At 38.0% G+C, this 15,269-nt stretch overlaps 2 protein-coding genes across 15 annotated transcripts in view; one reads left to right on the top strand and one right to left on the bottom strand.

Annotated features, from left to right (window-relative positions):
* The window catches only part of CAST (calpastatin), a 127,399-nt gene extending 122,797 nt beyond the window's left edge, over positions 1-4,602 (top strand). For all 13 annotated transcript variants that reach the window (XM_036020579.1, XM_036020572.1, XM_036020570.1 and 10 more), the window contains 2 exons: positions 1,744-1,809; positions 2,989-4,602. In XM_036020579.1, coding sequence (XP_035876472.1) covers positions 1,744-1,794 — 51 coding nt within the window. In that variant the 3' untranslated portion in view covers positions 1,795-1,809; positions 2,989-4,602. The remainder of the gene's footprint in view (positions 1-1,743; positions 1,810-2,988) is intronic.
* A 318-nt stretch (positions 4,603-4,920) lies between these two features.
* The window catches only part of ERAP1 (endoplasmic reticulum aminopeptidase 1), a 32,882-nt gene continuing 22,533 nt past the window's right edge, over positions 4,921-15,269 (bottom strand). For both annotated transcript variants that reach the window (XM_036020567.1, XM_028508192.2), the window contains 8 exons: positions 15,141-15,220; positions 14,380-14,563; positions 12,657-12,813; positions 11,816-12,000; positions 10,820-10,981; positions 10,192-10,332; positions 9,370-9,451; positions 4,921-6,583 (listed from right to left, as the gene is read on the bottom strand). In XM_036020567.1, coding sequence (XP_035876460.1) covers positions 6,428-6,583; positions 9,370-9,451; positions 10,192-10,332; positions 10,820-10,981; positions 11,816-12,000; positions 12,657-12,813; positions 14,380-14,563; positions 15,141-15,220 — 1,147 coding nt within the window. In that variant the 3' untranslated portion in view covers positions 4,921-6,427. The remainder of the gene's footprint in view (positions 6,584-9,369; positions 9,452-10,191; positions 10,333-10,819; positions 10,982-11,815; positions 12,001-12,656; positions 12,814-14,379; positions 14,564-15,140; positions 15,221-15,269) is intronic.

Here is a 15,269-nt window from a genome sequence, read left to right on the forward strand (position 1 = left end):
AAATAGGTAGTAAGCTCCTTCATGATGGTCTTGGTGATGATTTTATGTAGTTGACACCAGAAGCAAAGGCAACAGAACCAAAAACAAACAAGCGGGACTATATCAAACCAAAAAGAAGCTTCTTAGAAGCACAGCAAAGGAAATTATCAACAAATGAAAAGGCAACTTACTGAATAGGAGAAAATATTAGCAAAACATATCTGATAAGGGGTTTATATCCAAATTATATAAAGAACTCAGATCAATAACAAAAAGCAAATGATCCCATTGACAAATGGACAAAGGCTCTGAATAGACATTTTTTTTCAAAAAAACATGTAGACAGCCAGCAGGTACATGAAAAAGTGTTCAACATCACTAATCGTCATGGAAATGAAAATCAGAACCACAATGAGGCATCACCTTACACTTGTTAGAATGGCTACTAAAAAGACAAATAAGTGTTGGTGAGGATTTAGAGAAAAGGGACCTCTGATATAATGTTGGTGGGAATGTAAATTGGTACAGCCACTTTGGAAAATAGTAGGGAGGTTCCTCAAAAAATTAGAAGGAGAACCACCATATGATCCAGCAATTCAACTGCTAGGTATTTACCCAAAAAAATGAAAACATTGACTCAGAAAGATATGTGCTCCCCCGTTCACTGAAACATTATTTACAGTAGCCAAGATATGGAGACAACCTAAGTGTCCATCTGTGGACGAATGGATTTTTAAAATGGTGATTCTTGTATACATAATGGAATATTATTCAGCCATTAAAAAGGAATGACATCTTGTCATTTGTGAAAACATGGGTGGATCTTGAAGGCATTATGTTAAGTAAGATAAGTCAGAGAAAAATATGTGATCTCAGATGTGGAATCTTAAAAAAATAAAGCAAAATAAAAGACCAGCTTGCATATTGGTAGTTGCTAGAGTGAGGGAGGTCAAAAGGTACAAACTTCCAGTAATGAAACAAATGGTGACTATGGTTAGTAATGCTACATTACATATTTTTAAATTGCTAAGAGAGATCTTAAAAGTCTCATCACAAAAAAAATATTTGTAACTATATGGTGATGGAGGCTAACTAGACTTATTATGATCATTTCAGAATGTATGAAAATATCAAATCATTATGTTGTATACCTAAAACTAATATGTCAATTATGCATCAATAAAAGAGATAGTAAACTCCATGAAGTATACAAGAAACCAGATTGATAATTGGTTGCTCATGCCATTATCTCAAATAAATTAATTTGCTTATTATTGAACTTTAGTCATACAAAGTACATGATCAACCCTTTCACATAAAGTGGAAAACATAATAACTCTGCATGCTGAGCAGACTCGCTGGCCAGCTATGCCCCCCTTGCAGGGAGAGGAATCACCATGGAATGTATAAACAATGCCATCCAAGAACACTTACTATTTACTTTTTCCTTCAGTTACCTTGGTCTTCAAAAAAAAGTCTAGATTAGAGTATTTAGAATCATTTCAGGTTATTTTTAGATTATGAATTTAAAGGAGAAGAATCAACTTAAAAAGAAAACAAACTTAAAGGGTAAGAATTCATAGTATTGTGGCTAAATAAAAAAAGATCATTAGAACCATCTTATTTTCACCAACTGACTACCATCTTTTGCCTCTTTAATTCTGAGAAGACCGTCTATCTCCTAAGAGTCTTCTGGTTGATCAGTTTTATGATATCTAATCCAGAAAAGAAAGAGCTCATCGATGGTTTTGCTTTCCCTTTTAGGCAAAGGAAGAAACCTCCAAGCCAAAAGCTGATAAAGAAAATACGAGTTAAAGTTCCCACTATTTGGTAAGTTGGGTGTAGTTGTAAGTGAAGGCACCCATACCTTCTGACAACCTATGTGTTACAGGCCAGATAAACTAAGTCTACTTCTTGAGTATTTCATGTTCTCTTTATACTATTGGCATGAAATGCACATTGCAAAATCTATAGAGTAATTCCCTGAAAAGCACTGAATGGGAAAATTGTGATATTGGAGTGTTAAAAACCATTAATCTTATAATTAAGCGTTCTTCAAAATATTAGGCCACAGTCTTAAAGAAAATGACCACCTAAGTTTAGTTGACTCTTTGAAACCCAAATGCTCATGAATGTAGGTTACTGCTGCAAAGCAAAATTAGCATGTTGTGTTACCTCTTCTAGTGAAATGCCCTTATGTTATTGATACCCACACGTGATAGGTGGGGAGAAGTACCTCTTAGGGTCTGGTGGAAATTACAGGGTTTTTGGAACCAAGGGTAAAGAAAGAGATTGACCACTTTTGTTCATCTTAGTTTGGGAAAATAAAATACTATGTTTGATTCTACTAATGTAACTTAGGAGCTTGTATAAATGAAGACATCACTGAGATCTATCTTGAGACCTGAGCCTTTAACTTATTAACTTCAGAAAGAAGAGGCCTTGTTCTAAGCCATAAAAGATACCCTGGCTGGTGTAGCTTGGTGGACTGAGCACGGGCCTGTGAGCCAAAGGGTTACTGGTTCAATTCCCAGTCAGGGCACATTCCTGTTGCAGGCCAGGTCCCCAGTAGGGGGTGTGTGAGAGGCAACCACACATTGATTTTTATCTCCCCCTCTTTCTCCTTTCCTTCCCCTTTTCTCTAAAAATAAATAAATAATTTTTTTTAAAAGGTAAGATTTCCTTCTTTAAAAAAAAAAAGCTTATAACTGCTTGCCAATCAAAGCTTAAAGGAAATAAAAATGTAGGTTAAATTGGGCTCTCACCATGGTCCACTTTTGTTCCCTGGAAAGAGGGAGGTATACTGATTAGAACTCAAGATTTTCCCCCAAACTAAAAAAAAAAATTCTATTAATTATCCACTCTCATATTTACTGATAGGAAATTCCTTCTGATCTGTTATATAATGATTTTTGCTAAATATTACATTTACCATGCCTTGTAACAACAACAACGAAAATTGCATACCAATGTCATTCACTGGATTTCTTTTTCTTTGAATTTTTCAAGGTATCTACATATAAAATCTTCAGCTGGTGAATGGTGACTTCTGAAGAACAAAAGGCTTTGACAATGAATTTTTTCTGGGTGACTTCTAGACAATGGAATTTGTTGAGGTTTTTTGTTGTTGGGGTTTTTTTTTGACATCCTAAATATCGGTTTCTTATTCCTTTCCCAGAAAGAAATTGAATGTCTGGTTCATATGTGTTATTGTATGGAGCATTGATAAACTTTGAATTTTTAAAAATTGCCTTGAGTTGGGAGAGAAAGGAACTTTATATTTCTAAGAGATATATTTGATAGTTTCTTAAAGCAACAGACACCCCCCAAAAGGAAAAACCTTTGCAAACTTTGCACATTTTACACACAGTGCCTGTAAATCTCAGTATTTTTGGTTTGCACATAATTTTTTGTTGCTGTTGTTAGCATTTAGAAAACAACAACTTAAACATTCTTTGGTGTTCTGATTCCTCATTGCCCCTTTTCTCTTGGGCTTTTGAACTGTATTTGACGTTTCTTTGGATTAATGTTTATAAGTCTGATATAAAAAATTGTGCATTGAACACATATCTCCTCTTGGGCTGCTAATGATAAATTAATAGGTAATTTATCATTACCTATTAATGGGCAGACCAGGAAGCACCACACTCCTTTTCAGGTTAAACTCTTCTTTGCCAGAGGTTAGGGTTTCTGCACCTTATAGCCAACACAAAACATGCTGAGACTTGAATCAAGTCAAGAGCAAGATATAGACTATATGTCACTGCATAGCACGTTCCAAGAATAATAAAGTCTACTTCTTAGATTATTCATATGGCTTGAACTCGGTTGGTTTACTGTTAAGCTGTGCCTTCCTCTCACTCTATATACAACCTTAGCAGCAATTGTTTGCTAGGGCAATTGCAACTCGAGTCTTTGCACTGTATAGCCTTTGGCTTTATGGAAGTTAGGTTTACCAAATACAAAGCTGAACTTCTGCTTAAAAAAATAAATCTGGAATTTAAAAATTTGCTTCCTGGCCCAAAAGCAACTTAAGAACTAGGCTCTGATGTCCTACATCTCTGAGTGGTTTCTTAAATATTTCGGAATGAATTGTTTATGAACATCACACTGATGTCATTGATGAGATTTTGATAAATATTTAATTTGATCTTCTCAATAGTGAATGCAGGAAAAGATATCAGGTACATATCATAAACTGATTTGGAATTTCTTTTTTCAGAGAGCACAGCCTTCCTTAGCATCTCTTTAGAGGTTTTATTTATTAGGGCTTAGCTGACTTTACTAAATATAATATCGGAAATACTGTTTAATGTGGGGGAGGGACAAGCAAAAATAATACTGCTTATAATGGTCATCAGATTTTGTTAATACTTTCTACAAATCCTCTTTAAAAATCATGCAGAGACCTACAGGATTTCAGACTTCACCCACATTAAGTGCTGTGCTGTCCCACCAGAGATGAGGCATTTTTCTATTATTCTAAGTCTGGGACATCCAAGCCAGTGCTATGGTGACTAGACAGACCCTTTTGAGCACTGACAAGAAAACAAAACAAAACACACATTTCCTGTGGAATTTTAATTATGTATCTAATTCTTCCATTTGGGTAGTGTGAAGTGAGTTTTTTTTGTTAAAAAAGATAAAATATTGGACATGGACAGATTTGTTTGCAAGGATATGGCTGCAGTATTACTAACTTCCATGCATACATTTTTTCAATGATATACCAAAACCTAAAGATTTAAGAAATGCCTATAAAAGTAAACATTTATTTAAGGTATATGCTGAGTATGCTTTTTTATGTATTAGGAATGTCTTCAAGACATGGGTGTGTGCTAATAATTAATGATAAGACTTAAGTAGGCTATGGGATCTAAGTCAGTCCTTTTTTACCCATCTGATTAGGAGGAAATAATTGCGAATATCCCCTTAGAGGTATATAATAGACAACTTTTTATTACCAAAAAGGTTTTGCACATCGTTGAAGCAGTATTATATCTATTTAGGAAATGGACTTCTACAAAAGCAAACAAAAGTAGGTTCCTCAGGTGACCAAACAGAAAATCACTATTTCCATGTTTCATTAATCAAGATATAAAATACAATTAAAGAAAAATATTTTACATTAAAATCTTGGCTTTCTATGTTTTTTTCAGAAGGAAAATACATAGGGGTGGAAATTACCAGTGACTATTTCTGTTTTTATTTCTCAAACCATCAAACCATGCAGTGTGTATAAACGTGGAATTGTAAACACATTTATGCCCAGAAAAGTCACTACTCCTAGTGTATCAGAATACATTTTGACATTTTTCATATCATATTCCTTTCTCTTGAAAATTCTGCAGTATATTAAAAACCTCATAAAAGACTTTCTCATTTAGAGCAATATAAATAAATATTTTCACTTTCATAGTGCATTATCATTTACTGGAGACTACAGTGAGTTATTCTGGAATTGTAAACTAGGCCAAATGACAAGCAGGGAGAGGAACCATCTACCTAAACATCAACAGCTCTCATGTTCAATTTCAAATGAAAGGTTTCTCTTCTAGACCTGAATGTACCTGCTGTTTCAGAAGGGACACTGTACAGTCAGGGTCCCTGAGGAAATAGATGACACTCAAATTAGGATTACCTGAGAAGGGTTCTGTAAAAGGTGTTTTGTTTTGTTTTGAAGCAAAGGTGGCGGCAGCGCTGTATGGAAACACTAAGTATAGCCAGGCTGCCACTGCACCCCTCATCCTGATGGAGCGAGGAAAGGAAGCAGTTACTACAACATAGAGATGCGGAGGGCTGTGTGGGAAAGGGGGCCACTCCTCCAGAGCTGAGACCTTTGTGAAGGCCACCTGCAGCAACCTGATAGGGAACTAGGAAAAACACCCCATCTCCTCTCTCCCACCCCAGTTCCCATCTGCCCTTCTGGGACACTGACCACAAGCGAGGGGACAAGGAAGCCCGGCGGCATGGTCCTACACATTCTCCCCTGGTGTGTAGCAAGGAAGAGAAGGTAAAAAGCGGACCAGCCTTGTCCTGGCTTCTCACTGATCCAGATGGTCACTGTCAATAGTCTCCAGTGTCCAGAGTGTTCAGGGAGCTGACAAAACAGCTTATGAATGACAAATGCGAGGGGAGGAAGGGTTTGGAGGCTGTGGAGCTCAGGTACAAAATATAAAATGAGAAGAATAAGGCACCTTACTCCTCGGTGTTGGGGAACCCACCACTTGGGTTTACGCTGTGGGCAACACCTGTAAATGAAACACATGCCAGCCATAAACCATTGACGAAAACTTAACAGCAGACTTTTCACAGGACTGGTCAAATGAGTGAGAAGTTGGGGAAAAGTATATTCAGTGGGAGCCAAAACAGCCATCTCCGGTTTGAAAATCACATTCAACAAAATTTTAGTGATTATAAATCACAGGGACCAACAAGGAACGAATTGTTACAGCAATTCAAGCTTTTCATTTTGGAGCCACGCTCTGATTTTATCGAAGTTCTTATCCATCCAACGTATGTTTTCCTCAATGGTTTCGATTGTTTGCTGGACACAACGGAGCTGAGAACCATTTTCTTTCAAAGAGCTGAAGAATCCTTTTACCTTGAAAGAAAAAAAATAGGTTTTAACATTTTTCCTTTATTACATTATACAAATATAAGTTCAGGCTGGTTAAAGAAAACTGAAGCAAAAATTACAGCATTTGTCAAAATTCTGTGTGGAAGTCAGCGCCAGGTGTCTGGATACGATTATGTACACAAACTTAAGCTACGTGAAATGAACTCATGCCTCATGATGTCGTTTTGTGTGTTTTTCTCGGCAGCTTTTTAGTTTATTCACAGTTGCCAGATTCTGAAAGACTTCACTGTTTGCCACTTTATAATTAAGGTTTAATTGAGTGTGTCTATTTAGTGTGTATTCTGTTACATACACACAGATGCAAACTTAATTTTTTAAAACATATCTAAAAAAGCAGAATGTACAGAGTGTCTTCCTTGCCAAGCAAAACAGTTTCAACCACATAAGTGGAGGCTTTCTCCATGGACCCGGCCTTGCGTGTTATTACAGGAACACTGTGGGGGATGAGGTTCTTAGCAAGTTATGGTGGTAATACCCCAAACTTTGCCAAGTTTTTGTTATCCTAATCCACAATTCAGGTGTTGTTCACTCAACGTAAAACCCACACAAAGGTCCCCATGACTTAAAAGAGATAAGAAACTCTTGGTTATGTCTTCGGGAATATCTTTGTTGTCATTTCATTACTGGGTGTCTTTACCCCTTTGAGCTCACATGGGGAAGAGGCCGGTTTCACCAGAGCGCTGACTGTGATGCTACTCTGTTTCACCTTAAAGGGTTCTTAACCTTTTGTCATAGATTTTCACAGCATTAATGGGTTGATTTTTTCTATTGTGTAGACAGGAAGCAAGTCTAGGCCAAGATGCATGGCTTCCAGACAGTTAATTCCTTTAAAAAAATCCATGTCATAATATCATATGAGTTTGAAAATGAGATGGGGTTAACAATGGGTTTTGAAGAAATCAGATTTCAATTTTAAATGATGCAAGGTAGTCTTATAATTAGGATATGCACTGCATATCCTACTGCAACCAGTGCAACTTCTCAACGAGCTTAGAGGCATGTCCCCCTGCACCCTAGAAAACACTTATTCTGCTTCTCTGTCCGAAGTTGTAGCTCAACCTTTATTCATACTCTCAGAACTCAAGATTAATTGATATTCAATTAAAAATTAATCTGGGTGAACTTCAACAGTCAAAACATATCAAAAATTTTTACCAGTTGGTTAAATTGTCTAATCCTGAAGGAGCCCATCATGATAATGCCACTAAAAAACAGACCTACATGATTTGCAACAAAGCCAGTTGTTAACGCCAGCCCACAGATTTTTCCTGACCCCAAATTCTCTTTCCTATATTATCTGCCTTGGGGAATGCAGCATGTCTTCTGCGTATTTGATTCAAAACTGCTTCCTTGAGAACATCATCTGTGCAACAAGCAGCATGATATAGGAATAGAAAAACATCTGTTTGACCTTGAGCAAATAGTTAACTTCCCTGAGACTCTGTCACATTGTTAAATGAGGGTCATCTCTACACAGAGGCAAGGTAAGAATGTAGTTCTATAATGTGGATAAAGTGCAGAACTAAAACCCAGCATGAATTGGGGACGCAATCTCACCATTTACTCATGGATATTTACACTGGTACTTAGTTACTGTGCTAGTACTGAGGATGAGGCAATGACTCAGCAAGCACCCTACGCTCATGGAGCTTACATTCTACCTGGGAAGATAGGCAATAAACTACGACTATCATAAATATACTGCTATGAAAGTAACTGAGGAGGGGGTGACCTGCTATACACAAGAGTGGCCTGGGAAGGTGACTTGAGCTGGAACCTCCAAAGGATAAAATGATTCTTTCCAGGGAAAAGTTGGAGAAAGAGCAAGCCAGACAGAGAAGAGAGTGCAGAGCCTTAGAGATGAGAGAAAGGTCTGAGTGGTGGGAATGTTGAGAGCAAGTGAACAAGGAGAGCAAGTGGGATTAGTGGGAGAGGCGCACAGGGGCCAGGTCATCGCCGTCTTGTGCACACAGGATGGAGAGATTTGGAACTGACTGCAAAAGCAACAGGCAGGGCTTCAAGAAAGGAGTCAATCATGGGCTGATTTCCAGTTTTAAATGTGGAAAATGGTGTGGCTAATGGTTAAGACTAGGAGAAAAGTATGTTTTTGTGGAAAACTTCTATGGTCCCCTCTTACCAGACAATGGGATTAACTCACACTTTTTTCTCATTTTTCTTGTGACTGCTGGAAAGCTGTGATAAATTTAAGGTGCAATTGCAATAAATTATCCTCAGCATAAACTTTCACACAGTTAACTCTTTCCATTATGCAGTTTTCTGTTCTTTATTTTAACATTTCTTTTATATATGGACCTTATAAATTGCCTAAAATTCTTTCTGAAAATAGAGGGCATATAAATAAGTAACAGGACACCGTGAACTTGGATGGTAGAGAACCCAACTTCCACACGTCCCTCTTTCACAATAGCTAGGGGACCACTCTAGTTATATTTGTACCTCTAATAATCACTTTTAACATCTGGAGACAAGGATTAAATGTTTAAAGTAATTTTAAGCTCTAAAACTTATAATGGCAAGGATACAATTTCTTAATGTGTTTGGGAAGAGACAATTTTTACTAGTTCATTTGTAACTGATTTTTCCTTACGTTAAAAGCATCACAGCATCCAAAAAGAATATCTATTAAGTGACAAAATCCATTTCTAACTCACTGCAACTTTAAAATACTTTGTCTCCCCCACGTTTATTAGGTAACTGTCACTTAAGCTTAAAAGTAATTTTTTTTTTACCTCTTCAAGCCGTGCTCTTGTGGAGAATTGATTTGTTGTTCCCATTACCATGTAGGCTATGGAAGGTGAGCCAAGGTCAAACCTAGAAATGGAAATTGTCAAGTTATACTGTGAAATATTTATTCTTTCAACATACAGTTTTAAGTGCCTCATATGTTATATCACTTAGCTAAAATCTGGTTAGGCATGAAAAACATGGACATGATCCCTACCCTCTAGCTGCAAAGGTCTAGTTGCAAAAAATATACACCAGCAGTTAAATAAAAGATGAAGTACCCAAAAGAAAATGATAGAGGTAGTGATGCTGTAAGAGTTAGACGAGGGCGGATGCAAATCAGCAAAAGTGCTGAGCAGCAAGACTTCAGATGGGTCAGTGGGTGCAGAAAGGGGCCATTCCAGACAGAGTGGGAAACCTGCCTACCCAGGTCCATAAGCTAGCAATGCATTTGCGTTGTACGTTTTCTAGGGATATTTTAAGTACCTCTACTTTCTACCTGCAATCAAAACCCTCCTTTAGACGATCACTGTTGTTGTACAAACAAAGCAAATGTATAACAAGTTTCGGGAACTTTTCCAGTCACAGCACAATTCTTGGCACTACTTACTTTTTTTTTTTTAAGATTTTATTTATTTATTTTTAGAGAGGGAAGGGAGGGAGAAGGAGAGAGAGACAGAGAGAGAAAAACATCAATGTGCGGTTGCTGGGGGTCATGGCTTGCAACCCAGGCATGTGCCCTGACTGGGAATAGAACCTGCGATGCTTTGGTTAGCAGCTCGCGCTCAATCCACTGATCTACACCAGCCAGGGGCTGCACTACTTACTTTTGTACCAGTTTATTCCAGTTCTCCCTCAGAAACTGCCAGGCCAATGGATATCCCACCGGGTTTCTGCCAACAAGTCTAAGAATACCTGGAAATTCTTGAGTTTTTATTACATCTCCTTGAAAACTTTGGTCTAGTAGCCTACGATGATTAAGAGAAGAAATTTAGCAATGAATAGGCTCTGAAAAAGTTATGCATAAGACAGTGCATAAAATATTTGTGAAATTTTTTAAAAAGCTCATCTGCCAATAACAAAGACTGAAAAGATGAATAGGTCACCACAGCCCAATAAACGTGTTATAGTTATGCAATAATGAAACCAACACATCATATTTACAATACACATTCTCACATACTCTCATCTGCTCATAAGAGGGTCTATATGTACCTCTCATAAGAGGTACATATTTCTATGCTTATGATTTTAAAGATACACAAATATATGCTCCTTTAAATATTTTTCCTAATACCTGCTTCCCCCAAATTAGTTACCATACTCATTAGATGTGTGCCGCTAGCATACGTGTTCCCAGAACAGGCAATTCCTGGCTGAAAGAACAGAACTAGGTGCCAGAAGGACCTGATCTAACTTAATTCCCTTCGCTCACATCATGAATGAGTTACTCACCATCGAAGCTTTTCCTTATCTTGGCTGACACAGAGGGCAAATTCGATTTGTTCTTTCTCGGTACTGGACAAGGAAGACTGATATTTACTATAAAGGAAATCCCATCCTTCCATGGTCTGGGCTCCCACAGCAAACACAGCCAAGGTCACATCGCTGGGCAGTCTGTGGGAAAGAACATGCCCGGTGAGAGTGAGGTGTGGGAGCTGTGTCTGAGTGCAGGATGGTGACCAACTATGAACTGATAAACTGGCCTCATGACCAGAGCGGCATGCCTGGAAATCTAAACAATAACCTTTCTAGTTAAATTTTTTGAAAGAGGCAAAGGAAAATATCTAAAATTAGGTTGTGAGTAGCCTTCTCAAAAATGTAATGGGAGACTTCACTTTTTTATAAATACCTATAAATCTAACACACTTTAATGACACTGGGTGACTCAATAAAGAGATTCAAACTTGACTCAAGATGGAGTCCATGAGCAAATGTCAGGAATCCAATAGACCCACCATTTATAAGCATTTCTTTAAATGAAAGCATGTATACCGTTGGCTTTGTATTTCCCAGATGGGACGTAAGCCCCAACGTAAGTATAGCAAGAATTAAATTTCCAGATGGGGGAAGATTCTTAGAGTCAGCAACTACTGTGTGCCCCCTGTTGGGGACTTTGGAGACCCACAGGAACTACTGTGAGACACATTGCCTCTGTTCCTGCCCAGAGCAGCTGTCTCTGTCTGGTAAGGTTTTGTATCCGTGGCTGCATAAAATGGGAATCATTCTAATCCCATTCTAACTCCCCAGATATTTGATTTTTTGTGCATAGATGTTCCCTCCTAGCATGACTTCAATTTGAGAGATCCATAGATAAATCTTAAAAAGCAACGTATTTTCCTAAAAAGGGAGATGGGAGACTTGTGTGTAGTTGGTTTTGCTCCCAGTGATAATGCAAAATAGAAAAGGCACCCCTTACATGAATGAACTGGTTGTATGGTAAGGACAGACCTCAAATTTCCATTGGCTTCCTTCCACTGTCTGAAATAGCCTTCTGCCTTCTGCACACAGGGCTGATACTTGCGCACACAGGCGAGGAGGAGGAGCTGACTTCGCAGCATTCGCTCAGAGACGGAGCCCTCGTCAGTCCAAGTCTGCTTATCAATGAGGTCCCTCAGCAGCCTGATGAGAAAGGCCTGGGGGGAAGCCACAGTGTCACCAGTACTGCCCCAGCCCTGTCCCATTTTATGTAATCCAGTGCACACTCAGGTGACAGGGAATATTTGTAAAAGCTTAATGCAACTCTTTGTTTTTAAAACCAGGCAGTTCTGTTTATATTTAATTATAAGAGGGGTCAAAAACAAGAAATAATGAACTATTTTAGTTTTTGCATAACAATCTTTTATAAATATACCTTTTCTACTTAAAATCAGGATAAACTGCCACTTTAAAAACAAAGAGTGTCTATGACTACATTTTGAGAGCAAATTATACAATGGGACTTCATTACAATTTGCTAAAAATAACAATTTTGTACTTAATCTTCAAGTACCTGAGTTCCAGAAAATCTTAATAGCAGCCATCATAATACAGAAGTAAAATGAAATAAAGAACTTTCAAAAAGAAGGGAAGAAGAACCCATGAAAATTACATACAGAATAGCATAGTTCCATATCTATTTTTAGAGCTAAAATAAAACTATTATCTTTGCCAGTCAATCCAAATACTGAGTTAATTTTGATTTACTTTTCTTGAATATGTACCAAGACATATCCACAACAGTAAGAATTCTCCCACACCCACATAAAAGCAAACCACTTATGCAACTGCCTAATTTATTTCAGGTTTTTACCTTGAATTGAGTTTCCACTTCATTCATATCTCGTTTCTCCATTAACTTATACATAGGTATCAGCTCATTCAAACCTTGGAACACGGGCATAATTTCAGTTTCATGTTTCAGGTACAGGGTTAAATCCAAGGCTTTTTCAATTGGTAGCTTCCCAATGCTGGTCAGGAGACATACCATGATTATCAATTTAAAATAAAATCCAGGAAATCAACCTTATGTTTCAAAATATATTTTAACAATCTTATTAAAAAACTCAGTTATGAATGCCCCATATAAATAAGGATCTCTGTCTGTATTAGCATCTTTTCTGTCGCACGTAACAACATCTGACACATTTACATGGTAGAGGAAGTTTCGCAAATAACACCAGAGCTAGGGCTAACTTGTGGTTAAGACAAAATGCAAGCATGTGTCTCCCTCTATGAGACATTGGATTCTGTGCTGACTTCCAGGGTAAGATGGGGATTTTGAGCAAAGATCCTTCGGGAAGCCTAGTAAGAGAGACTGCCACTCAGTTAATAGTATGAGTCTCTGGAGTGAACACATCCTCTTCTCCTTCCAAAAAGAAACTGACTATAGATACAAACCCTTCATCATAGAGGGTTGGTGTAAAAGCCTCAGTGGTGCCTAGTTGGTGTGGCTCAGTTGGTGGGGCATCATCCTGAGAAGTAAAAGGTCACTGGTTCGATTCCCAGTCAGGGCACATGCCTAGGGTGTGGGTTTGGTCCCCAGTCCAGGTGTGTGCAAGAGGCAGCCAATCAATGTTTCTCTCTTTCTCCCTCCCTTCCCCTCTCTAAAAATAAGTAAATAAAATCTTTTTTAAAAAGCCTCAGTAGTAAGATACATGTTCATGTAAGTACAAAACCCTCTAAGATTTAAGCAGTAGTACTCTACCTAGAAGAGTATTCTTAGGCATGCCGATACAGCTAGCTAAGCTGCCCCCATTTTCATCCTCCATTGTTTTTGTCACAAGAGGCCCAGAAAAGGAAGAACTTGACATTTAGAGCAGAGGGGCAGGGGGTATGAGGAAAATTATCAATTATTCCTTTCTGCCTGGGTGATTTGCTGTAGGACTTCTGCCTAAATACCGAAGAAGTGCATTTATCAGCTCTCGGACCATGTTCTTAAAAACCATTGTCATCGGGTGAAAATTAAGAGTATGCACTATCCTCAACAACTCAAAGGTCATTTGGTTGGCCAACATTTTATGAGCTGCATTCCATAAAGATGCTCTGAAGTCCAGGGATCTAGCTGGGGGTGCGGGGTGGGGGAAACCTTCTTTTAACCCAAGAAGTGTAATTCAAACAACTTGGGCGGGGACCATTCATTCTTCTGAGGAGGCTTCAAGATTGTTAAAGACCCAGCGGCTGGGGTGGGGGTGGGGAGAAACCTGATCTGTTAAAGCAAGGCCAGAGAAAGCCGAAGCACAAGGATTCAGAAATCTGCCAGGAGCTTCTCTAGGGTGGTCTTCTGATTTTCTACACTTTTACCTCCATGTGATCTTAGTTGTTAATGAAAAAGATTAAAATACAGATTCCTTCCTTACCTTACTCAGCAAACACAGACAGGAAGTTAACCATAAGGCTAAAAGCAACCTTGGATTTTTAGAATTTAGGGAAAAACACCCTCCAACTTCTTATTAGCAATCAATCATTTTCTTCTTTAGAAATCAAGAATTTGAGTGATAACAGCTGCCTATAGAAATAAACCAAGCCTGTATTACCTGACAAGTTGAAATGCATTGTTAATGAGACTGGCTCGATCATTACTGCTGATTGCTGTGTGTGTTCCTTTCAAAAGGCCAGTCAAAGAATCCCATCCATCATCCTCATAATGCACAATGTAATAGCCATTCATTCCCACATTAAATTTGATCCACTCCACCTCTTCTGGGAGAATGAGCACATCTAGAGCAAATAAAATAAATCATAGTTCCATTTTCTCTCTTGACAGATGAAAGCTTTTCTGATCAGAGATTGGACCGTGAAACTAAAGGCAAATTTAATACTGAACAGTTTTAATACTGAAGTGAGCTTTATATTGTACCTGTTCCTTTTAGAAACCAGAAAACAGCATCCCAATAGACAAAAGCCAATGCTAGTTTTAGACACCATTTCTGTGAGATTTATAGACCTATGAGGAGAATTCGGCCATGTTTCAGGACAAACAATACAATATAACCTAGCAATGTTAACAAAGTAATGGGGAATTTTTATTAGTAATCCCTTCTTCATAGCATTACATAACTAACCATTTTAATCTCTATCTGGCAAGATACTGGCCTTTTTTTGCAAACAGATAGTACTTTCAAACCTAGAGACTTTACTTAGAAAATGAAAGAAAGAGATTTGCAGAAGATAGCCAGATTGACCTGATCTTTTTTTTTTTTTTGCTTTAGCCAAGATAAATAGCAAAAGAAAAGTGGTATCTAAATCCTGTTTCCAGAGTTCCTTCTTGCATTCACCTATTTTCACAACAAATTACCTGTTTTTGTCTTCAGCAAAAATCTGTGGGCTGAGTCTGATTTGCTGGTAATGAATGTCAGTGGAACATGCCACAGGTACCTAAAAGACAGGAGGATTGATCACTCTTTTGTTGATTCAACACACAAGC

The sequence above is a fragment of the Phyllostomus discolor genome, chromosome 3, assembly GCF_004126475.2.
Source record: "Phyllostomus discolor isolate MPI-MPIP mPhyDis1 chromosome 3, mPhyDis1.pri.v3, whole genome shotgun sequence".
NCBI classification, from domain to species: Eukaryota; Metazoa; Chordata; class Mammalia; order Chiroptera; family Phyllostomidae; genus Phyllostomus; species Phyllostomus discolor.